The sequence below is a fragment of the Liolophura sinensis genome, chromosome 1 (assembly GCF_032854445.1).
Source record: "Liolophura sinensis isolate JHLJ2023 chromosome 1, CUHK_Ljap_v2, whole genome shotgun sequence".
In the NCBI taxonomy this organism is placed as follows: domain Eukaryota; kingdom Metazoa; phylum Mollusca; class Polyplacophora; order Chitonida; family Chitonidae; genus Liolophura; species Liolophura sinensis.
This window is the reverse complement of record NC_088295.1, coordinates 67,406,866-67,433,891: the sequence shown is the minus strand read 5'-3', so window position 1 is coordinate 67,433,891 and position 27,026 is coordinate 67,406,866. Positions and strand designations below refer to the sequence as shown.

At 37.4% G+C, this 27,026-nt stretch overlaps 1 protein-coding gene across 1 annotated transcript in view; it reads left to right on the top strand.

The window, feature by feature from the left end:
* Nucleotides 1-220: 220 nt before the first annotated feature.
* LOC135463532 (uncharacterized) overlaps nt 221-27,026 on the top strand; it is a 29,831-nt gene continuing 3,025 nt past the window's right edge. Inside the window, exons 1-8 of the mRNA XM_064740793.1 lie at nt 221-326; nt 14,187-14,453; nt 16,124-16,264; nt 18,806-18,988; nt 19,336-19,470; nt 21,269-21,403; nt 21,905-22,054; nt 25,999-26,142. Of these exons, the coding sequence (XP_064596863.1) occupies nt 221-326; nt 14,187-14,453; nt 16,124-16,264; nt 18,806-18,988; nt 19,336-19,470; nt 21,269-21,403; nt 21,905-22,054; nt 25,999-26,142 (1,261 nt within the window). The remainder of the gene's footprint in view (nt 327-14,186; nt 14,454-16,123; nt 16,265-18,805; nt 18,989-19,335; nt 19,471-21,268; nt 21,404-21,904; nt 22,055-25,998; nt 26,143-27,026) is intronic.

The following is a 27,026-nucleotide window of genomic DNA, read 5'->3' as shown; positions in this document are numbered from 1 at the left end:
CCAGCAGTGTTTACCTACAAGAAGACCTTGGGTAGGGAGTTGGGCTGTGCTGTAGGAAAGTCTCAGTGCGCTGGGTTGGGACTGCTTGTGGCTGGCTGTTATTGTTACACTGTGCACATACATGTACATGTGCATTTACAGGCGGTAGTGCGCGTCCTTACCCTACCTGTACCTCAGGAGTGTGTTATACTACAACAGCATCTATTTCTTTTCCAGCAAGATGACACGACAGCTATGCCTTGCTGCATTGACATTGTTACTGTTGCACTTTGTGGTATCTCAGGAATTGCTTCAGCGTCAAGAGAGGCGAGCACGTCAACAGAAAGGTAAGCCTGCATTCTCATCACAGATCATCACCTCTGATATTTTGGCCGAAATTTTGCCCCTGAGTATTATTAAGTTGCTCATTTTGCTGGATTCTGAGAGTTATATTAATCATGAATGTGTGGTTTGTGGTTTGTTTGGAACATACTTGCAGGATGATACCCTACTATTAGAGATTTTTTTGTGACAGACCAAAATAAAACAGACTATTAGACAGAATGTCATTTCAGATGTGAACTGTATATTGTTTGACGTTTTAGACAAGAAGGTACTATTTTTACTTCCTCTCATATCTGGTTAGATAAATATCACAATGGTAGTTGGTCAGAAGCACTTTCAATTTGAGTTAGCACAGAGCATTTTGAAATAATTAAGACTTCTGTACTGTTTCATTTCGGGGAGTAGATCGGTCATGGCCAGGTGATTGTTTTCTTTGAATCTCTAGGACACCAAGAGGTGTTGGTTCAAACCCAGCTTCGGACATTAAAGTTTTGATATTCCTAGGCGCGCTTTTCTCTGGGCCTTGGTGATATTGCACTGTTGACAAGCTTTTTACATGCACATGTCTTAAGACAGGATTGTTGGAGATCATCTAATTAATTACATACACCTGATTCAAATTCACCCTGCGGTTAAATAAAAACAGCATCATGTTAAATAACTGATTTGAAGATTCTGCATGTACATTTGTATGGTTTATATTATCTTAATTGGACTTCTTCACAGTGTGATTGTAGCAGTATCTTGTCTCAACACCCCACATTCCTTGTTATCAGTGTACATTTATATAGCTCAAGGTGCTACCCCTCTCACCTTTATCATATGAGTGATCTCTCTCTGACTGGGGGTTGGGGTTAGGGGTGGTGGACAGAGAAAGATTGTTAACATCAACACCAGCTGGACTACGGCTACAAGACTATAATAAAGCAGGGTTCCACCCACACCCTCAGTGATAAAGCTTGTCCACTCCACTCTTGCCTTCAGTCTTCCTTCTTAGCAGCACTGATTGAGCTGCTAAAACCCGTGAAGAATGGAATTCTACACTTAAGGGGAATAGTCATAATGAGGTGCTTCATTTCCAGCTTTTAACAGGCTGTGAGTTGATTGATGTACTGATACACTGGACTACCGGGAAATAGCTGTTAACAGCTTTTGAATGTTCATGTAATTGAGGACCTGTGCTGGCAGAGTGCTCTGAAGTGACACTCTCCACACTGAAAGCCCAGGGCCTAGTCTCACAAAATGGTGTAGGACATTTATTATGACGTACATTTGTCGTACGATATTTTGCACGTCACCTCTGTCCTATATATGCGATTATTGTACATGTACGACATCTTTGTGAAACTGGGCCCAGAACTCCATGCTGGAATTTCGCCCTTGTGTGCATTATCATTTGTAAACAGCTTCATTAACACAGAAAGTTTGTCAGTTATAAGTAGCTGGACATATGCTGTGAGTTTTCTCAGGGTTTTTTGAACTTGTAAACCTGACTGCCTTGAATGAAAATGAGATAAGCCTGCCAAACACTGCAGATAAACATAAAACATACATCTTTGTAACCATGTGTAAGTAATGTATAGTGTGTATACATGTGCAGTGCTTGTTGTTAGTGTGAGTGTGACGTTACTGTATCCTCCAAGTTAACTTTTTGCATGTCCTGTGCATTTACATGCGATTTGAATAATTTTGCCTTGCGGTGTAGAACACCAAACATATCAATATATGAACAATGCTTGCCTGTAATTTTCAGGTGACTATATCGCATTTAATTGAGGAAATACAAGTGAAAAAAATTTCACATGTACATGAGCAAACCATTGGTCTAATGCTTACTAAGTAAGTATTTTGTCATACAATGATACTTGTATGTTTAAAAATTTTTGTTTCTGCTGAAAAATAAATTTAGTTCAGTATTTATAGTGTCGCTCATTAATCAAATTCAGGAGAGGGCCATGTTTGGCTGAGAGGTCAGTGGGCTCCTGTCACCGTTCAATTGAATCCAACCCTACATGTGGCCCTTCCCAGTATAGACCCAATCACTATCAAACCCAAGGCTAAGCCAGTTTATACTGCTAATGCCTGTATATTATTGGAAGGTTTGTTTTTACTAGTATTTTGAGAGATGTTGACCACACAAATATGATTTTGATTTCAAGGTCACAAACAATATTGGCAATGTGCTGTATTATACAACAGTTGATTGCCATTGTAGTTGTACTAAACCAAATCAGGTTGCAGTCAATTAACCTTGAACACATGTATGTTCAGTATTATGTCGTTTGGTTGTGAAGTCGTAAAGTGTTTTGACCGGCCCGGATAACAATGTTGGTAGAGCATCCGCTTCGGGACCGGTAGATCCAGGATCAATCTTTGATCGAGTCACACCTAAGACTTTAAAAGAGGAAGTTGTAACTTCCTCGCTTGGCGTTCAGCATGAAGGGGATAGTGCAACGACTGATTGACCCGTATCAGTATAATGGCTTGGGCGGGGTGGCTTACTTGCCTTTGGTAAGTTGTCTCTGTGAAGCAGCACTATATAAAAGAGCGGTGGAAATCCTTCCTGCTACAAGGAGGCACATTACACGTACATGCACCCTAAGGATGCCTTCGTCGTCATATGACTGAAAAATTGTTGAGTATGACGTTAAACCCCAAGCACTCACTCACTCACTCACTCACTCACTCATAAAGTGTTTTGTGACAGTGAAGTTATATTTCAGAGATACTTTCTACTGACCAATCAGATCTATAGATGTGAGGATTACGTTTGATTAATGTTATTAGAATTAAAGCTTAGGAAATAAAAAAGATTAAATAATCCTTCGATATAATTACATACAGCTGTCACTAATACAAATCAATCTTCTTTTGTTCACTGTTACTGTTTGATTATAATTGTATCAAACATTGACAACAATTTAGTTTAATGTCAGTCTTAAAAGTGTCATTTTATGCAGTTTAGCGGAAGTGTCAGATTTTCTATTGGATGTGCCTGCACTATGTGCCCACACGACATACCCAACACTTGTAGCAGTTGTTGTCTTGGAGAAATTCAAGACATTCAGATTAGCACGTTGTAACATTCCGTCCCCGATTTAATCACAATACTTGCAGTGACAATGAACAAGGATGTGTGGCAGCTGGCTTTTATATACAGTAAAGATGACATCTGAAGAGGGTTTTAACCCTAACATGTGTGACTTGACACCATTGTCCTGTTGTGTCTTACATAGCCCTTTACATACTTTAGGTGTGATGCTCTCTATTGAGGGTTACATTTGCACCAGCAGGAAACAGTGAGATCTATATGTACATGATCAGTATGACACTCAATATGACTTCGCTCCCCTGTGTATATGTACACTATATGATAGATGTTATCTTGTGACTGCCCTGAGCTGTTCCTTGTTTGCTTTAATGCAAAGTCCCATTTTCCTCTTCCACTCTTTGTTTACCTGGAGACACTTCTCGTCTGTATTAGAGCACTTTTGAGATTTCCTCTTGAAATCCTACAACCTTTGTGTTCAAATTTCCTTTCTTTGTCTAGGTTTTTAATTTTCGGATACCTTTTAAATTCTTATCAGCATCCAAGCTCATTCGTTGTCATGTGAGCTTGGTTTGATTGATACATGATAGAACTGGCTGTGCATGGTAACGTTTGTATACCAAGGGAACCCCCTGGCTCTCAAAGCTTTTAGGGTCCATCTGACATTCCCTGCTCTTCTGGGAACTAAGCGCATAGCTATATGCCTTGAATTCTACTGTTTGGTTACCTTTTAGTGTGGTTAGATCTTGTCTGATACAAACACACACACACACACTATGGCTGCCGAGGGGTATCTTGATGGAGATGATGTTACATGTAGTTCTAGTAGGATTGCTTAACTCAATGACATGGGTATTTTGGGACGTTGAATCCATACATAAATTATCCTTCAGCTACACATATATAGCCTATATTACATACTAGAAGATACTGTACCATACAACGTATTACTGCTGTGCAGTTCACATTATTTTGAACATAAGTCATAGTACCCATATGATAAATACATACAGTATTCAAGCAGCCTACTTGCATTTATACATATACGAGAGAAAGAAGTTGGTTGTTCTGATGTGGAGGATAGCTACAAGAAAAAACAAAAGGAAACCTTCTCAGATTTCTATGTTGTTGTATTCCAACTGCAGTTTCGAACTTTTGTTCTCATATTCCTGATGAGAACGAAAGTTCGAAACTGCAGTTGGAAAACATATACACGTATAATGTCCAGGCAGCTTGCTTATCAACAAATTTCAAAATTTTGGTTGAGTGCGTCACACATTTATTCATTGTTCTGCAACGTTATAGCTGCAGATTTTGTGTGCAGACAAAGGAATTAAGTGTATCTTTTTCTAATGTTCTTAACGGCGTAACTACATGTAATTGTTGCATGCGTAGTCATGTACACAAACATGTCGATGTCTGGTAGGAATAAGGGAAGAGCAGGTGATGTTCACATTCATGATCTGTGCTACTGAATTGATTAACTCTGTAGTCTGTAGTCATGCCAGCTTTGGGGCAACCACAGGTATAAGAGGTAGAGGAAAGCTCGAGGCCATCTACGGACTGGCTACAAGAAAGCTTCCTGTCACCCACATGGTGCCTAAAGACCACCATCAGGTAATCTGAAAGATGGAGAAAACATAAAACAAGCTCAGATGAAAGAGTGCAAAAAGTTATTTCTAAATGTTGTCTTCAGTATTTTTTTTGATCTTTGTTAAAGGGAAAAAGACATTTGAAAATAATTTTTGTGTGGTGGGTATTTTGGACCACCTTTTGGTATAAATTGTCTTTGTGTAATAATGTTATAAATGAGGATGTAACACATGTTTAATAAATATATTGTGCTAGAATTAGGTCTTTTCAGTGAACGCATGTGTTAAACCTAGATTTTGAGCTATAAAATATATTTTCAAATACTCTCTTCACCTGAAAGAAAAAACATTAAAGACTACATTGGCAAATAAGTTTTCACATTCATTTTTATGTTTTCTTCTCCTTTATGCTGGCACGGGTTGAAAAGAAAATTCTAATTGTGACGTAGAGGTCTACTAGCCTCTGGGTGACCGTATGTTAGATGGCCCTCATCCAAGTTACATTACTCTGTTTTCATCTTGCATTTAGGTTGCATGTATCGCGGTTTTCTTAAGCCAGTCATCTACATATAATATATGTGTTAAGGGGTGTTCATTTCCTAGTCTCATGTCAAGTTTTGAAGTATTGTTTGTAACATGTTAATGGAAGATACTAACAAATGCTGTGTAAATATATTATTCATAGGGAGGCATTTGTGTTTCTTTTATGCATTTGTTTGAAAAGGTTAGGGTAATGTGTCTGTCTGGGTTGATATAACACTTGACCTTAATCTGGTGTGTGAGCCCACTTCACTACAGTGAACGACCCACCAATTGTCTCAAGAGCATTACACTGTACCTAGATACCAGAAATGACACAATTATCAGCTGACCTTTTCATGATGATGAGGAACCCTGTCATATTAAGGCTAACTTTGTTGTTTGGTGCATTACTAAACCTTGCGATCATTTACCAGTGTTAGGAACTGCTCATAGATCTGAATGATACTGCAAATAGTAGGGTGTGCCGGGCTTGGCACGAGATAGTCATGACAAGTTATTAGTTTGTATCTATAAGTGTATGTGTATTTCACATGGCTGCTAACAGAAGATACATCTATCATGGGTATCACAGACTTCAGTTCAGAAAAACTACACGCACTGCAGTTGTGAGACAGAAGTGTGGAGATGTGAAAGTACACGTTTGAAGCAGAAGCGCCTCTCAGGCATACTGTACTGGGCTACAGTATTTGAGGGGTTAAAGCTTTATTTGGATAGACCAGCCAAACCATACATAGTTCCATTGTGCAGGTATATTGAAAGTTACTTTTGTAACCTGTCTTTAATCATGTGATCAATGCAGTTTTTTTTTCTTTTTTTTTTTTTTAGGTGGATTAATCTTTTTTTTTTTTTTTGGTGAGAAAAAATAAAGACATGAAACATCTAGCCTGTTGTAGGTATAACTGCTTATTACTTGTACCTAGAAGTACATGTAATGGTTATGTGGCTTTATGGTGAATTACTGCTATGTCAGCCACACGGTCCATCTACTTGTGTACATGTATGTATTCAGTGTCGGTTGTCTCGTAAGTTAGTCCGTCCTTGTCTTTTCATTATGTTATCCATTGTTTGAAGAAAAAATTAAGTGAAGGAGAAAGGAGTCTACATGTACATAACATTGTAATTACGAAATGGCCGTGGAAAGAATAATGAGATGGAATGGCTCAAGTGGAACCTCTGCAGGTTTTTTTTGCCCGAACATGTTGTCAGTGGTTGCTGAAATGAGAGTAGAGACTCAGCTGGAAACCGATTAATCTGAGATAGAAGCTATCAGGAAACCTTTGGACTGTTATTAAATTATTTATGCCTGTGACCTGGCCAGAAGTCATCAGCACCAAATCACTTGTAAGTAGCTGATAGGTCAGAATTGTAACCAATCACATCTGGTGTTACCCAGCCATGCTGAAGCAGCTACCAGCTGGGTTACAGTGATAGTGGTAGGCTGGATGCTGCCACTGATTTATTTTTCATTATTTCATGTCAAAAGAAAATCTTTGAATGGTTTGAATTTTGTGTAAAGATGGATGGGCATGAGGAAAAGTAGAAAATGTTGTGTAACATTTTTTTTTTGAATTATTGACTGTTAATTTATTTGCCATACCAGTACGGAAGTGATCATGTAGTGGGAACTCAAATGGTCACGTGTTATGTTGAACAATGTACCTTATCATTTGACAGTCAAGAGTTACTCTATTTCACCTAAAGTTTGACCTTTAAAACTGCACTTTCAAAATCACATGAAAGTCTTAAAATGCCACTTTTGTTTCCGGAATTGATAAGAAATTAATCAAACTTCACAAAAAGTCTTTAATTTTCCATTCTGTATGAGATGGAGGAATCAATTAGAATCCAGCAAATGTAACTTGATATTTGCTAAACTTGAAATACAGTATATGAAATACTATTTATGATACAGAAATGCCCTCGTCTGTAACTACATTGATACATCATAAATTGTGATAATGAACTTTTGTGATGTACATGTACAACTCCGGGTACATGCACACATGTAACTTTATGTAACTTCTGTTGTGTATTTAGCCCTCCAATGTACATGTATAGGACAATGTGCAGGTTAGAAGATTTTTAAGAGTAAGCACCCCAGTAGCATGACATTGCCTTAATCTAGTCTGTGAAGAGGACTTGTATATTTCTGGAATGGTGGAATGAGAACTGCTTGTTGAAAATCATGGTCTTCACTGTCATCACAGGAAGATTCGTGGAATGTTGGTAGCCTGCTATAGGTGCATTGTTGGTGAACTTGTAGCTTGCCTCTGACAGCCTTTAGCCTGGTTATGGTAAAGTAATAAATGTGGATTATCTTCAGTAGGAAGATATTTCAGACTTCCTTTTCGTCAAATGTTAAAAAGAAACAAAACTTTTTTTCGTTATTAAGTTTTTTGGTGACTTAACATTCTTATCACATATCATTTCAAGTGATTTTTTCACCAACTTCATGTAAGCATCCTTCTGTACTATACCTGTAGAGCACACAGCAGGGTGATTAGCTCGTAAATATTTAATGAAGTTATAGGGGATTTTAATGTTTTAATCTGTAGTCTTGAACATGTAGAACCTGTGAAATTAAAATCCAAGTCTGCATGTTTGCTCGGGATGCACATTTTGAACCAGGCTGCCAAAATATTCGCAAAATATTAATCATTTTAACTTTCCATCAGTTATCTTCATTTAATTTGAATACAGATTTGTGATGCCATACTTTTGCGTTTGGAATACAGTGTGGCTTTTACAGTCATGTATATGTATGTATGTATGAATATACTTACACTTATTCACTTATTGTGGATATTCCTGAGGGGAAATGTTGGGTGACTTGTGTCAGGATGTGACACTTTCATACCGCTGTGTTGCCCCTTTTAGAGAAAGGCGACACTCTAATTACATTGACGTAACTTACAGAAATTCCTCTCACTTGATTTATTTTTTCGACATAAAAAGCTGTTGAGCTCGTACAAGGAATCCACCCTGTATGCATGACAAACTTTGGCTGACGATACATACGTAGCGTTTTTGCTGCTGTGCATTTTTTTTTTTTTTGGTTACGGTGTTTCCTCTTGTGTTGAGTTAATTGGGCTATGAGTACTGAGGTGATATGACAGCTAGATACATGGATAAGCATGTGTTTTTGATTGGCTCTGAAGGGTTCTTTGAAAATGCGGATTTGTATTTTGACAGGCTTGGACCAGTGAAGATAATTGACTGTAGTTAGGGCTGGTGGGTTTGAAGGTGGGAATTCTGACCAGGGAAGCAGAGGTGATACTGCCCTGAGGGAGGATATATGTGGGATTGTTGGGGGGGTTGGGGGCTGTGGGGCTAATCATGACTCATTCATCACTATCATTGAACTGTGCAGTCTTCCCTTAGGGCCCTCTGCTAAAGTGGTATCTATACCTTCAGGGTCATATAACCAGTTCCTGAGGGCCTGGGGGTGTAACAGTACATGGCTGTCAGTGTCAGGTATTGGATAGCCTCGGGGAGGGGACTGAAATAGGTGACACCATTTGTATCATGTAGACGATATATGACAGTTTCAGTTTCTATCCTAGATTAAAGCTTGTCAGAGGCCAGAATATGGTCGTGGACTGATGAATGGTTGATATCTGGATACCACTTGCTTGCACTCACTACCACATATGTACCCTGATTCTTCAACCTTATGTTAAGCCCTGGTCTTGGCAAACCCCCTTAAACAAAAATTATGGCTATAATCAAAGAGTTGAAGAAAATATGGTGCATGTATATCTGTTTGTGCCTTTTGGTTGTCAACATACCAGCATGTAATGGATTATTCCAATATCTAGGATGCATGTATATCTGTTTGTGCCTTTTGGTTGTAAACATACATGCATGTAATGGATTATTCCAAGATCTAGGGTGCATGTATATCTGTTTGTGCCTTTTGGTTGTAAACATACATGCGTGTAATGGATTATTCCAAGATCTAGGGTGTATGTATATCTGTTTGTACCTTTTGGTTGTAAACATACCAGCATGTAGTGGAGTATTCCAAGATCTAGGGTGCATGTATATCTGTTTGTGCCTTTTGGTTGTAAACATACCAGCATGTAATGGATTATTCCAAGATCTAGGGTGCATGTATATCTGTTTGTGCCTTTTGGTTGTAAACATACCAGCATGTAATGGATTATTCCAAGATCTAGGGTGCATGTATATCTGTTTGTGCCTTTTGGTTGTCAACATACCAGCATGTAATGGATTATTCCAAGATCAAGGATGCATGTACAATGTATATCTGTTTGTGCCTTTTGGTTGTAAACATACCAGCATGTAATGGATTATTCCAAGATCAAGGATGCATGTACAATGTATATTTGTTTGTGCCTTTTGGTTGTAAACATACCAGCATGTAGTGGATTATTCCAAGATCTAGGATGCATGTATTTCATGATTTGATTTTTTTAAAAATGGGGAAATCCGTGGATGAGGCAGTTAGCGTGACATTGTGGCGTAATAAGATCAAGTCAGACTCATGCTGGCTTCCACTCTGGCCCTACGTGGGAAGGTCTGCCAGCAACCTGCTGATGGTCGTGGGTTAATTTCTCTCAGACTCTGCCCAGTTTCCACCCACTATAATGCTGGGGACTGTCATATAAGTGATATACTCTTGACTACAGCGTAAAGACCAATCAAATAAATAAAAGAGGTACATGTATATGCTATTGGTTTTAATATGACATTTGCTCTTTCCCTGTGTTCTATGTAGTAATGCAGCAATGTCAAGTAACAGTTTAGAATGTGATTTGTAGCACTTAATTTGACTCACTAAAAGCACAGAGCAAGTATTACAGTGATAAATCTGTCAGAATTTGAACTTATACATGTTCTAGAGCCGTAAACTTTGCATCATACAGAAAGTTTGAATTTTAACTGTAAACATGGTTGTCAGGAATTGCTTTTTGGAATTGGCTCAAGGTCTGAAAATCCATTTCTGAAGAACCATTTGCGTAATAAATGGTTTATCTTGGCTTAGAATCCAGTAATAGGCCGGGAGTTTTACGAGAGCAGTATTGGGTAGGTCGTGACAGAGAAGCCTGTAAAGCAAAGGTTAGTCTTGGATTGTGCCAATATAGCTAAATATTCCTAGCTAAAATTAAACATGTCAGATGTAATAACATGAGAAACAGATAGGCATCAGAGTTACTCTTTCTGTTTTATTATGGTACTTGTGGTAGGATTATTTTTAGGTTTTTCACGATTGTAAAGTGTATGTCACATTTATGTGCACATGTTGTGTAGTTGAGTTTTGTATGGGTGCACTGAAATCTGTTTGTATTACATTTCCCTGAAGTTTGGGCTGTCCATGTATGTATGCACATGGCTTTACTATAGATTATGTACATGGCTGTGTTTTAATCTGGGCACAAATAAAGCCAACCATTGACATATTAGAGGAAATTTGTCATTACAGCATGAAACCTCAATGAAAGAATATATCTGCACATGTACTTATATAGTAATTGGCAGCATTCTGAAGCCTCCTGCATAGCTTGTTTTTTTTTTTTTGAATAGAGAGAGTGTGCATACATAAAGAGATACAAAGGAGAGATACATATCTGCATGTAATGGACTTTCTGTCCATGTTATAAAACTGTTAAAAGTGAAATAATTTTATTGGATTTACATGTAGATACAAGTTTTTAGAAGCCTAGAAGTTTTTTTTCATGTTATATATGTATCTTTTTTTACTGGATTCTAATGACTGATGATATTCAGCTGATCCACGTGAAATGGCACTAAGTGCACATGTACTATATATATTATATTTTGTACATGATAATATGCTCATTTGAAAGTGACTTTATTTGTGTGTGAGTAACATCATTCTTTGGACTAGTGGTATGTTCACTGTAAATATAACATTAGGAAAGACATGCATTATAAAGTTGAATATGGGAATTGATAAGTAATGTATGCGGCATGGATTATATTATACATATACAGGCAGATGGTTATCAGGACATACTTTTGGAGTAATGCCATTTTGGAGTGCATGCTGTTCTATGAACTGCTGGTAATGATGCCCAAACACGGTGGACAATCTCTTGTTCTTCAAGACTGGAAGAAACATCACCTGCAGACCTTCCGTAATGGCACTGCATATATATGTACTCTAATTCTTCATCTTTTTCAACCACCTCTGCAACCAATATTGTGAAACATTCTGAGAGAAACTGTGGGGTGTGTAGAACTAATGAGCCCAGTTTTTGTGAGACAAACAAACAACTTTTAGTGTCATCTTCATAAAACTTGTATGCATAAATTCCACTGAAAAAAGTTTTAGATTGACAGTGGACTTACGGACATGGATTTCTCTGGCCCAAGGTACATGTATATGCATAGCTGGCCACTAGTAATACATGTAGCTACATGGCCAATTCGAGAGTTCTTAGTGGCTTAAAAGATATACATGTATATGGAACCAGTGGCCAGTAATAGCTACATATTGCCAGTTTCCCTTAACATTCATTCAATAGGAATGCAGAATTATTCCTATTGCTTGAGGATATGTTGACTTAAACTTATTCATTTGATTGGTGTTTTACACCATACTCAAGAATATTTCTCTTATATGGCGGGGGAAAGCCACGATCATCTGCAAGCTGCTGCAGACCTTCCCACCATGACTTCAAGGATTCATGAAAGGAAATGTAACTGTTAAATGACGTGAATCTTTGTTGAGCTACATGTAATACAGCAACTTGAAAAAGAAAAGAAAAAAATACTGGAGTAAAATTATTTTCCATTGTGGGAACATATTTGCTCTTTTTTCATTAGAATGTCCATATAAGCATATTTTCCATCATCATGCGTGATTTTTTGAAAGTTACATTAGATGCGAATCAGAATGACCACTGTAGGCCTATAAAAACAGTTATATGCACCTTAAAGCTATTATGCACCCAACGACAAGCTTAGTCTTCCAGCCCGCGTTCTTCCCCTTTATACTTGTTTGACGGTATTCATATAGGCAACGAGAACTGAAACATTCCTTCAGTTTTCCCAAATCATTCCACTAACGCAGCACAGGCAAATCACAGGTCGATTACTGGTTGGCTGCTGGGTAGCCAATGGAGACCATCAGTAGGGTTTGCACTGTATGAAAACTTAAATTATTGATTTTACGTAAACATGCAATCCTATTAAAACATGTTGATTTGCATCTTCTTAAAACAAATATCACAGGATATAACAGTGCCACTTATTGTGTATGGTTAACTCTTGTAAAACACATCTTGTTTAAACCTGATTATTTTTCTGAACTGATATGTACATAATATATCATTTAGGCACATTCCCATAAAAGCATAGAATCTGATCCTTGCTGAATATCACTGTTGCGCTTGTTATCGTTGATGGGCAAAGAAAAAAATAATAATGGCCAATTCCATCGTTTCTGTTTTTTGTGCCACTCTGTGTATGAATTATTAATTCACTTGGAATGCAGTAATTTTTGAAAGAAAATGTATTGATTTTTGTGGAATTCTTTTGGAGCAAAAAAACTTCTTGACAGAAGAATGTCATTGAAGTACGGGGCGTTTAACCTAGAAATGTCATTTTAAACACTGCTTTGTGGACTGTCTTGGAGACAGATAAAAACCCGTCCTTTTGTTCGTGTCTTAGCCAGCTGGAAAGGTTTTCATGAAATGTCAACATTTCCAGAAAATTCAGTTCACGAAAAAATGGAGGCCAATAGTTTTGAGATGCCACTGACTTGAAGTTAATTTTGTTCCTGTCAATTCAGTCTTTAAAAATTTATATTAGATAAACACATCTGCAGCTTTTCCAGATGCCAACAAAAGGAATGTCGAAGAATTCAGTTGCCTTTGTCCCAGAGGGTAGTCTGGTGTGCCATGGAGGTTGTCCCTGGCAACCAGAGGAGGCGCTTTACTTATCACCTGCCCTGGCCTCAAGGCAAATTATGCCTTGTTTCCATGGTAATATTTTACAAGAAATTGCATCTGGTATCAAACCTTGGTAGGCTGATATTAAAGGTTGGGTAATATCATGAGAGAAAAGGTGTCTAGCTTGTCTGACCGGATGTACAGATAACACCCAACCCCTAAGCCTGATGACTTCTCAGATATAGAGAGATAGTAATTAGGTCACTCGACTGCATGAACTGTTGTTCTCTAGCTACTATGTACGTTGGTCTAATATGGTTAATAGGGTATATTACAAAGATATTATTTTTTTCTGTTGTACATCATGGACACGTGCAATTATCCAAGAATATGTCAAATAGTGTACAAGACTACTGCCACCAATAAATTTCAACCACCTGTAGTAGTGAAATATTCATGAGTGTATTGTATTGAAAGACCAATCACTCAGTCAGTCTGCATGTCAACAAGTTGAATGAGTTACAGATATGTACATGTATCATAGCAAGTCGTAAAAAAGTTGAAGGAAAACTTCATTCTCTTATGCATACTTCACATATAACTTTTAATGTTGATGAGTGCATCACTACTGGTTTCCTAAAATGGAGAACAGTTTGAGCACTTGGAAAGAGAATTACATTTGTTCATGTATTTTGTATTGTAGAACATTATATTCACAAGGTGTGAATATTACATATGAATAATTTGTCAGTGCTTTAAAATTTAATAAAAATATCACCAATTGTTTGATTGTTTCAGCTTTGAAGCAAATACCAGGCTGTGACTGGCAGTTGTCAGAATGTAACCCCAAAAAGGGTAGGTGTGGGAAAGGGTTCCAAACAGCCACCCTTACTGGATCAGGGTGTCCCTCCAAGACCAAAAAGGTACGATGCAAAATTCCGTGTCGGGAGGAAGTTCGTGGACCAATCACAGGCCTGTCTCCGAGTGAGGCTGGTCTGAGGGGAGAAGCTGTCAGCTCAAGTGTTTCAACCATTAACAGCAACAACAAGAACAGGAAGAATAAAGGTCAGTGGATTTCCCTCACCGTTTACCTGAAGTTTTCTAACTTATTGATACGGTCATAGAAAATCATTTCAGGGCTTAAGGCCTTGTAATGTTATAGGGATTGAGTAATAATATGGAACAGTCATTCATGTGCATCCAGTGGTCATGTAAAAGCCTTACAATTAACAACCATTCATGGTAACGCAGAGTTGCAAAAAGGAATGTATGTAAACGTTTTCGGGAAAAGGTTCAAAGTAGACTGTGCTAGCCAGTGTGGTGTAAAAAGCTGGTTCATTATGATCATTTTATTGTAATTGCTAATCTGTGTGCCAGAAGGCCAGTCATTCAACGATTCCTACCAATTTGCACAAATTGGAAATTATTTCAGCAATCATTTTTCAAAGGTGAATTAATGGTTTTTTCCTTTTCTGTAGGAGGTTATTTGTGTTTCTTTCTTGAGATATTTTTTAAAGTACTCAGCTGATAAGACTTATATTATATCAAAAGTATTACCATATAAATATAACTAGAAACCCTTTTTTAGATAACTTCATGTTTGTAATTTTCATAGTAATTTACATATTATTTGTTGCTGTATCCGGAGTAGGTTACTTAATTGGATGTTTTTGCTTTCATATCCTGCTGAATATTGATTGTACATGCACATGATTGTATTGGTGGATACTGAATCATCATGTTATACGATTACAGACATGCATTACAGCTTTATATGGCTATAAAAGTTATTACAGTTTAATTGTCCATGTACTTGAATTTAGTAGGTGTTCAAACTGAACTCGGGAGTAATTTTGCTTATATTGACAGCAGTTTGGTTCATTGGTTGAGGAAACCTTGTAGAATTCATGATTGTTTCTGTATACATGTATGTGTGTTTTATGCATACGATAATTCCTCCACCTTTTCGCATATGAAAGAGCAACTTTTATTGCATCTTATGCACATTTATTTTTATTTATTTATTTGATTGGTGTTTTACGCCGTACACAAGAATATTTCACTTATACAATAGTGGCCAGCATTGTGGTGGGTGCAAACCGGGCACAGCCCGGGGGAAACCCACAACCATCCGCAGGTTGCTGACAGACCTTCCTACTTACGGCCGGAGAGGAAGCCAGCACGAGCTGGACGAACTCACAGCGACCGCATTGGTGGGAGACTCCAGGGTCATTACGGTGCGCTATGCATATTTATAATATGACTTTGGAGACAAAACTATATCGGTTGGATTGGCCAGTTTCTGGGCTTCACAAAAGTATAATTTTATCAGTCAACACAGAATAACGCCTGCAGAATATGCTTGAATAAAACATCTTGCACACACACACGAAAAGGTTGAAGAATTACAGTAAGTGTATGGCAGCTGTGCTTTCATATGTATATATGTATATTTACATGTATGTTATTGTAAAGAGGTTAAAGGGCAGCTGTTTCTAGGGTGCAGATGCATGGAGGGAGAAAAGCGGGGTATGTTTTAACAATGTCTCCTCACATTGCTTTGCCAATTTTAGACTATGGTGTGGAAATCAACAGTTATGATTAAGACCAGGTTTTGGGGGGGGGGGCACAGACAAGCATGACCTGCCTTAGCGGGGTAGATTATGGTTTGGCACACGGCCATCTTTTCATTGGCATGTTACAGGCTGAAACAATGTGGTGTTGTTGACTTGTAGACCAAAAATGCCGGTACAGTAAAGGTGACTGGAGCCCATGCAACCCTGAAACACAGAAAATAACGCGAACGCTCACACTGAAACGCGGGGATGCCAGTGTTTGCCCGCCAACTAAAGAAATTGTTAAGAAGTGTAGAAAAGGTGACTATATATCACAGCCTGTCTGTGGCCTGCTGTAGGCAGCCTAATTGTCACCTGGACAGTATCTGTCTGCATGTGGCTGCCATTAACACAGTGCCTGCTCTTAGCACTAGTTCTGTATGCTTATAAATTACAGGTGTGGTTGACTAAGAGGTACATCTTTACCCACAACATAACCGCACGCCAAGTATCCACATGTACATGAATTTACGACCTGGCTCTGCATGGAGTAGATATAAACATGTATCTGTAGAGTCGTCAGTACATACACACAATGACATTAACCCTATAGAGGGCGACTCTCACAAACGTGAAGAGATTTCCTTGATGAATTTACTATTGGAAAAACAAATTACATGAAGTATTCAGTATCCTTAATAGATTAAAGGTTTATCAATTGTAATGAGACATCTGATGAAAGAAATGAAATGCAGACAAGTTTTAATCTTGATTTACTCAGTGAATTGTTGTTTACAGCATGTGTTTTACTTTGAAGATACTAATCTACTTGTGGGTGTTATCATATATTCTTGAGCACGGCTTAAAACACTAACCAGACAATAAAAAATAATAAAATTATTATCAACAATGTACATGTATATACATTTACATTGTATATATCTAGTGCTTTGTTAATACGTACATATATATAATGTAGAAGTTAATTAACATGTATGTACTGCTTGTGTCATGATGTGCTTGATGTGCATATATATTGACCTATGTACATGTACTTTCACAAGCTTCTGTTTCGAGAAAACATCTACCAGGAGACTGAGATACATGTAGTTTTCACGTGATAATATGTTGGTACCATCGAAGTTAACGCTGAAGCTCAGACATGTTCAGAATTTTCTTTGTTATGATCAGTTTCACCAAAAACCATGATGGTGTTAATATGTGAGTACTGTAAGTTTTGGGACACCTGGTCTGCTCTTTTTAGTCAATGTACCTGTAATTGTAGCAGGAATGTTTATCGTTTCTGTTTTCCCCTCATTGTTAGTCCATCTAATAAGCAACATATTCATAATGTTACTTTTTCAAAAAACTTCCAGAGAAATGCAATTCTTTGCTTTCAGCACTGCTAATATCTGCCCTAAAATTATAAGAATTAGTGTAGGGAGTTGGTGTCAGAGTGGTGATCGCCGTGATATAGTTGAAATAGTAGCCATAATAATTCATTCTGAGTGGTGATTGTCTGACTGTTACTATTAGCAGACAGTCTCACCTCACAGATCTATTCTGCTACCTGAACATGAAGCTAGATTTGACTCACTTTGTCATTAAGTACAATTCACACCGTTAAATCAATCATGCCTTCAATGTTTTTAGTTATCCACAAAACTACATTAGTTGGATTGGGCAGTTTCAGGGGTTCACAAAAAGTATATATTATCAGGATTTGCGTGAATAAACACCTTGTAAAGATACAAAATGGTTGAAGAATTACAGTATATCTTTAATAGTTTTTGAGAAATGGTGTCCTGAATGAACTCACACTCATACAGTGGATACACTCAGGTAGACAAGTGCAAATCAAGATTCCCCATTGCAATTCCACAGAGGTATAAAAACAAATAGCGGAGTTGAAGTAGCCTCACATAAGGATCCACCTGACCAGCCATGAGCCAGCCCTAGCTTTAATACACACTCTTCTGCCCTGAACATCGATTTGTAATTAAACCAATCACCTGCTCCAAAAGTTACTCATGTGTTTTGAATTTAATGACCAGCGTAAAATCAACTGTGCAGATCAATGATCCACCAGACAGAGGGGTTTAATCTAACGAGTTTAAGGATGTTGATGGAGTGTCAGATGTAACCCAGGTCATGTAATAATGAAATCTTGCTAATGGATTATCACCCAACATCATGTAGTTTGAGAATGCTTGTGCAGTGATTAAATTCATCGCTTATCAACATATTATGTCCTGGACTGCAGTTGGAGTTCACAATAAAAAGTTGTTGTTGCTTTACGATACATTTATTTTATTTGCCTATTTGACATTTATAGCATTGATCATGGTGTTAAATAACATCCATTGGTTTGTTTTTATAAGGATTATAAAACATTAAAAGCATGAAATTTTGTTTTGATTTATAAAATAATAATTTTATAAAGCCCATTTCTTCTTTCAAAGATTTAGTAAATTGCATTAACAGTTTACATGAGTTGCTTCTTCATTCCTGATGGATACTTATCTACACGTATAGGTCTGGTATACCATTACCTAAATGTTCCCATGTTCCAAGCAAACTTCAGAACACATTTCTGAAATCAATAGAACTCTCAGAATCATAAAAAATGGCCAAGTTAGTCATTTAACTAGAAATTTATGGTCATTTAGGATATATTTATCTCAAAATCAGAGAAATATTTTGAAATCAACAAAATTATGAGTAAACATATTCCATATGGTATTTAAGTTGACTGGTTTTATATCCTACAAATTGTGACAGGAAAATGATACCTCATCTTGGCCTCATTTTGGATGGTGAAAGCCAGACTACATTTTTGAGTTTTTGTTTTTTTCCTGGCAGAATGTAAGTATGGAAAGGGAGCATGGTCAGAGTGTAACCCTATCACGGGTTACAAGACCCGGACAGCAACCCTGAAGAAGGGCGACACCAGTAAGTGTAAGCCCACCAAAACAGTGAGTCGGCGCTGTAAGAAAGGCAAGCAGGGCAAGAAGAAGAGGAAGAACAAGGTTGGAAGAGCCAAAGGTTTGTGGCAGGCATAAACCATAAACAACACTGCTAGGAATGACTTCATTTATCTTTTCTTATGTGTTTTTGTGATTCTGTGCTGGTGGGAAAAAAAGTTATGCAAAGCGTGGATTGGAAACTTATATTAAGAGGTTTTATAATTGACCTTTGATTTATACTTGATTAGCTTTTGTAAATCAATATAAAATGCAATATAGCCAATGGTCATCAGTTAGGATGTTAAGTTAAAAGTTTATTGTGCAGCTTTGTTTTAGGTAGCAAAATTTCACAACCTACTGTTTCTTTACCTCACTATACTCGCAATGATGCCCTGATGCACAGCATGTCTTTTTTTCTTGTCTCAGGCTGTAAGTACACCCGTGCTGATTGGTCTGAGTGTGATGTGGCCACAAACTCACGTACCAGAGTGCTGACATTAAGGAAGGGTGACCCCAACAGATGTCAGCCCACCATCACTATTAAGAGGAAGTGCAAGAAAGGTAAGTGCTGTATGGTGTAATGACACCAGACAGCCATTGTGATGAGTAATATATGTATATGATGTACAAAGCTTGGGTGAAGGGGAATTGAACTAGTGCATGTAATCCATAATTGGGGGATTTTTTCAGCTTGCATTTTATTTTTTTATGGTATCTTGTGGAAAAAGAACATTACATTTAAAGGCAAAGAAAACACTAACACAAAGTAGATGTCTGATGACAGACCAATAAATACTGTTGAAAAAAATAGTTCGACTTATTTTTTGGAGGGGAATTTTTTCAGCCTAGTAAAACGCTTTTGAAACTTTGGATTCGGTGGTGACCTTTTCTGGACTATATCAGGACCAGTGATTTCAGCTCAGGTTTTTGCCACATAACACACACAGGCTACTAGATTTCATGATTCAAAATGTATGTACGTATAGGTCTATGAATGCATTCATGGAATGTTTCTTGAAGTGAACTACTTGTATTTCAAGCAAAAACTATGGGTGTTGCATCATTGATACTCAATGTGTCACTAAAGCATCCACCAATGAATCTGATGTTTTCAAACCATTTCACTCTGATGGAAAAATTCTAAAAAAAAAAAAAAAATGGATCAAACTGTTTTTCTGGACATTGGTTAGTGATCTTTCATCTGATATATTCTTCATTTTAGTTTTTTCATTGTCTGTAATTGTGATGAACATCATCCAGCTATTTAAAAGCATTCTACTCCCAAGGCGAGTCAGCCCTTGAACAGTAAGGCTGCCAGCTTCAATCCACTTCTGACTGGTTTGTCTATGACTTGTCAGGGGCATATAGCTGGTTTACTCCAGTTCTCTCCAGTTGTAAAGGTTACTTCTTATTTGCAGAGGGTGAAGGTCTAGTGCTGTGGTATGTGGCTGTGAAATTTAAGGGTTACATGGTAAATATGAATGGTGACAAGCTCAATGAAACTTTCTATAAGGATTCCTTTAAGACTTCTGAGTCTAACAAAAGGCAAACCAGTGGCAGGCTATAGGCTCTTGATTTTGATGTAATTGTAGCTTTTTGTTATGAAAAACAAAACTGACTGATATATGGTCACAGGCTGTGACACATATGCACATTTTGAAAGAAAATGCACCCCATGATCAATAACAAGATGAAGTCAGAATGACCTCCCCAGGGACTTCATAACAACAATGCCAACCTCCAATAAAAGTGCTTTTCACAGCTAAAAATCAAAGATTCTGTTGGATGCTAAATTATAGCAAATCTTTATGGATAAAAGACTCAGAAGCATGTGTTTATTGAGCATTGCTGATATTATGATAGAATTGGTGGTAGGTTTACATGGTCAGATATCATACTGCATGATTCACATGTGTATGTGGTGAGCAGTAGAAGTGATGGAATATGCAGATGTTTGAGATATGATATTACAATAACAGAGTGATGTCCCTTCTAGATGTGATCTTGTCCCTTCTGGCACAGTAGTATGAGTCCACCATTTTTTAGTGGAATGTTATAGATTGGATGATACATGATGTAGAATACGGAAATTAGATTTTTCTTCTGAATTATGTTCGTGGGTGTGTTTGGATGTCAAATATTGCAAAAATATTAATATTCTACAGGTACGTTTAACTGAACAAGAATACTGCCATGTTAGAAGATAGGCAAGTACATGCAACCCTGTTGTGCCATAAAGCGGCCATGGCATTTTGCCCGGGAATCTCACTCTTTTATCGTATTTACGAAACCCAAAAACTGCGTAGTGTTTTTATACTGCCTGGTGAAATATGGCGCATTGCTTATTTATTTGTCTTAGCATGCAAATACACCCGTGGTGATTGGTCGCCCTGTAACCCGGTCACAAACCAGAGGTTACGCACGCTTACGCTACGGAAAGGGGATTCAACCACGTGCGAAATTACAAAAGTTGTGACCAGGAAATGCAAAAAACGTAAGTTCTCCTGTTGTAGTCCTGGGTCATGGAAGGCGACATACCATCCTACTTGAGCTGAGATCAGGGATGTGATCTCTGTGACTTCATTTGCTAATGTTGGCTAATGTTGAGAAGACCCTTTGTTCATAATAATTATCTCCCTTAGAATATCAGCAAATGTTTTGAATTATTTGTTTGCAACTTTCCTGGTCAGTGATGTCACCTGATATGATATAGACATAAAGATATATAAGTTAAAAAATGAAAATTCGAGTTATGAAGTTTTGTGAAAGTGGCCCCTGACATGTAAATTAAACCAAAATTTTGTGAGCTTTGCCTCTGTGATAAGATAAGATAGCATTCCCTGAACATGTATGTACTGAAAATGTAAGTTTCAAGAATTTCAAAGAAATGCTTCCATGTATGTCTAACAAAAATTGATATTAAACATATGTGGATGTAAAGTTTTTTATTGTTTGGTTGTGCTGTGATTGATTGTCTCCCTTTGTGCCTGTCCAGCATGTCGTTACACTCGTGGTCAGTGGTCTGAGTGTGATGCGGACACGTTGATGAAGACACGGGTTGACCAGCTGAAGACGGATAACAGTGAAACAGTGTGTGACCAGACAAGGAAAGTGACCAAGCCTTGTAAAATCAAGGACAAGTCCAGTAAGTCAACACTTCTCAAACTGTTTTAACCTGTTAAACTTAAGTTTTTGATCCTAAACATGTTTAAAACAGGCACTATTACTACTGCAAGTAGCATAATAAAAGACTCATAATAAAAGACAGCATAATAAAAGACATGAGGTACATGTAAACATGTTCTTGTAAAACCACAGTGGCTTTAACGGCTTTTGGGGCCAAGTTTTACTAGAGACAAACACCAACCTCCTGTTAAAGACAAATTATTGTACTGGCTTGCTTCATGTAGATGTGAAAGATTTGTTAGCAAAGTTCTCTTGTGACATAGTGCAGTAAGAGTAATGGTTTTGGTTCAGGAAGAATTAATACATGTAATACACGGAAGTCATGTTTACTTAATGCGCATTCCCTTGATATTACTGTAGCTTTGAAACCTGAATTCTAGCAGCTATAGTTAAAAAGCAAGAGTCATTCTCATGTTGTAGAGATAAGTTCAAACTGTAGGTGGCTTAATGGCATAGTGCTGTTTAAAAGTTGGTTTGTATATTTTTGTTTGTTAAAGCCGACAACATAAACAGTTGAGAAAAATATTGTAGACGTGTCTTGAAACAGTAAACCAGTGATGGTGAAAATGTGGCATGAGTAATATAAAAAGATTGTATGGATTTAAAAAAAAAAAAAACAGAAAATTATGTATTAATGACATATTTCCTGTTTCCTTTAAAACTTCTAATGTAGATTGCAATATTGTAAAATTTGTTCAGGAAACACTCATGACAAGTGTTAATTGAAGCTGTTAAAAAGAATAAAATGTAAATGCAGTTTTCATTGACTGAATCGGGCATGTTTCAAACGTTTTAAGGAAATGTGATGCGAGGTTTATGGGTAGGTTAGTAGTCCTTTATTCAGATCCACAAGTCGTAGCATATTATGGCTGGAGAGAGGCAGGAGAATTTTGCTCTCCAAGTCACTATGCTCGCAGGAAATGGGCTGTTAAGTTAGGGTTATATGATGATTAGTGTCCATCCGTCAAGTGGCATAAAACATTGCACGTCAATAATAGAAGAAAGAACATCCATCACTTATGACAGATCTCCGGGGGGGGAGGGGGGGATGAAACATTCGAGAATTAATAAGATAAATTGACTCTTCTCATGCCGTCTGTGAGCCCCTGAAGCATGTTCTCAGTTTTAGTAGCACCCCATTTACTGCAGGCATTTGCTGCTGATTTGTAGACTGGCACCGAAATCTAAGATTCCCCTATAAATTTTCTTGTGTTTTGTTTCCTCGTCAGGCTTGCGTGAACATCGCTGATTGCTTAAGGTTTTAATTCCCTGCAAACCTAGGGCACCTAGGTTTATGAGGTAAAAACGCTGTGTACTGACACTGCAGCTGTAGCATTCTGGAATCCTGCTAAAAGGTTGCAAAGAATTGAGATTGTCAGGATTTCTTTTGGTATTCCTTAATGCAATAGTAGCTGATAAATCTTTCAGTGTTTTGGGTGTGTTGTCTATCAGTAATTTCCCTAGGCAGCCAGGTGTGGGACTGCTGAATGCAGACACATGCACATGGAAGATATCATGTGTGTGTGTGTATATATATTGCAGTCTGTCTTGGATGGTCAGTGTGTATAGACTCTTGTTTATAGACTGTTTGAAATAATTACTATGATTTTCAGAGAAAAAAAAAAACAACAGGAAAATGAGATTTATATGCAGTATTCATCCAGTAATTTAGTTTATTTTTTTGATTGGAGTTATTTTACTGTATACTTAACGATATTTCACTTACATGTGTACAGCGATGGTCAGCATTATGGTCGCACAAAACCTGAGTGAACTTTGGTGAAAACCCACAAACATGCGGTGATTGCTGGTCACACGCATGTAGTTCAATTTTCTATCCACCATTTGTTTACCCACTGGTTAAATTTGCCTGATAAGAACATTTTACTGTTGTCTTTTTGATGTCAAATCTCTCAACATCATTGGAAATACATAAGGTGATTGAAACTACACTTTTGCTTGCCTTTATTTCTGCAAAACGAAATGTCACAGTTCGAATATACATGTATGCAGAATAAGATAAAGCCAAAGTTTGCTACATGAAGTTGCTACACTAGCATGATAGTTTGCCAACATGGAACTGCAAGAACTACGGATAGTATTGGTGCTACGTAGCAATGAATTAATGCTTATCAGTCATTAACAGACGAAGTAGCATCTTGGAACTCCAGAATGGTTTTAGGTAATTACTGCATTGGCACAATCATGACAGTATCCTGAAGCAAGTTAGGTACATCCTTTTAAATCCATTATATTGGATAGTTTGTTAAAAACTTTATCAAAAAATGTAATAAAAGTATTAAAAGAAGCCAGACATTTTCAGATCTTCATTAAACCAAGCTTGTAAGCAGTCCTTTGTAGAGTCTACCTAGCAGCAAATTTATCACTGTGCTTGGCCTGAGGGGAGAAAATGTGAAGTAGCCCAGCGTTGTACCCTCACCTCCCAGCCAGCCAGTCATTAGACCAGGCTCTTGGGTTAACATCTGCTCCACTGTCTCCCTCCCTCCCTCTCGCCCAGACAATCTATCATAGTATTATCCAATTAGTGTAATGATGGCTGACAAGCCCAAAAAAACAGGGAGTGTTGGAAGGCCTGATGTGGTTAGAGAGCTGGTACTAACAGTGCTGTAGACTGATAAAGGTGACAGGCCCCTGTGGAGAGTTAAGAGGGCAGCTCAGGGCCACTGACAGGTGATATAAACCAAGGGCTGCAGACAGGTGTGCTGTGCTGAGAAATCAAAGAAATTCACTTTTTAGTATTATTCCTTTAAAAATACTCTGACCATAGACATTTCTTGAGACTTAATATGAAAAACATTGAATGATTTTGTAAAAAAAAAAATGTCAGATTTGATTTTAGACTTGTACAAGCATGAACAGTTGATATTTGTTAGGATTACTTGCAATGATACAGAAAATGAGCCTGGTTATGTATCTGATTTCTGTGTTTAGGATCTAGCTTCAGTTGTGTTACCCGATAATGGTGAACCTTTTTTCTTACTGAGTCAGATCTGTTGTTATGCATGCTGAATCAAATCCATGGTAGTGATTTGGCTTAGTACTAGACAGTTCAGAGGTATCAGGTAATACAACTTGTACCAAGATGAATGTGTTAGTCTATACCCTCTCCATACCCCCTGCGGAGGTCATGGAATTTAGACCAATCATCAGAAGGGTTAGTGAAGAAAACGTACTGTTTTTGGAAATAAACGCAACATGCAGATTTTCCTTCCTGAAATAATTATATTGACAAAAGAAAAGCAAATTTTCCAAATGTTTTTATACAAATAAAAAGCAAGATGACATATTATTGGTAAGGTAAACATACTAACAGATGTTATTTGAAATATCCTCTCTGTGTATTACTGTTATCTATTTTATCGCATACATTCAGCACATAAGGGGTGTTGAATTGATTTTATGTATGTACTTTTTGGTTAAGAAGGAAAAACCAAAAAAAAAAAACATAATTACAAAATACCCAAATTTCTCCAGAGATATTTGTAATGTTGACAATTTAATTTCCAGCAACACTGATGTTAACAGGCTTTACACGTGAACCTGATAATTCTTTTGTGTGAAGTGTTCATTGGACGTTGCTATCAAATATATGTGTATTAATATGCATGTATACCTGATGTATATAACTGGATGGGGCACCTGCTGATGCTTATTGACATTACGCTGCTGATAATCAGACATACAATCATGAAACAACAATCAGACAAAGAAATGAAGGAATCACAGGCCTACTTGACCTTGCAGCTGTAAAAACTTCTTAGAATTTCTAAATCTTGGACGTTTTATGGATAGATGGCATTCCTACTGATCGATCTGATGTGTCTGAAGACGTCCCTGTTACTTTTTCGTGATTATTTGACCTTTGTTTCTGTATCATTTCAGAGTGTAAGTATGATATAAAACCCTGGAGTGAGTGTGACCCTGTAACTAAGGAGAGAACGCGGGAAAAAGTACTGTTACAGGGTGGGGCCACATGCCAGGCTACAAAAACCATACGCCGCTCGTGTAGGAAAAATAATGGGGAAGGTATAGTTAGGCCTGCCACGGGCATTGCGTCTGATTGAATTTCTACACCAGCTTGCACTGCTTCTTTGAACAATTGCATTAGAAAAATAAGTATATATGGCTTACTCTGCTCTTGATAAATGCATTTGATCTCAACTTTAGATGTTTAGCACATGACTTAAGATGCTTAACAGTTTTATGGTAGGTCTTTGTATTTTCGTGGATGATGATAAACTGTGGGTCTGCTTGATAGAGATAGGCTTTGGACTTCAGTTTGGTTTTGATAATGATGCTTGCATGGCTTCAAAAGGAAATCTTCATACAGTATAATGAGTTAAAATTTATTCATTGGTTTTTATTATTTATACTAGACACTGGTGTCATCACTAAGAAAAAAGAAATTTTATATTAACGAATTCTGTATTGATGAGATACCAACTAGGAGTTACCTTTCTTGGGCCTGAATATTTCTTACAGTTATCATGTGAAAGCAAACATTGCCTTATGCTTGGCAGACTTAATTTGAGATGTGATGTGGTATCATCTTTATTTGTGATGCCATATAATAAGGGATCATCCTTATTTGAGATACCGTATAATGTGCAGTCAGTTTTATTTGAAATGCCGTATAATGTGCAGTCAGTTTTATTTGAAATGCCGTATAATGTGGGATCAGCTCTATTAGAGATGCCCTATAATGTGGGATCAGCTTTATTAGAGATACCATCTAATGTGGGATCAGCTTTATTAGAGATGCCATCTAATGTGGGATCAGCTTTATTAGAGATACCATCTAATGTGGGATCAGCTTTATTAGAGATGCCCTATAATGTGGGATCAGCTTTATTAGAGATACCATCTAATGTGGGATCAGCTTGTGCCATTAAATTTTCATCATTTCTATT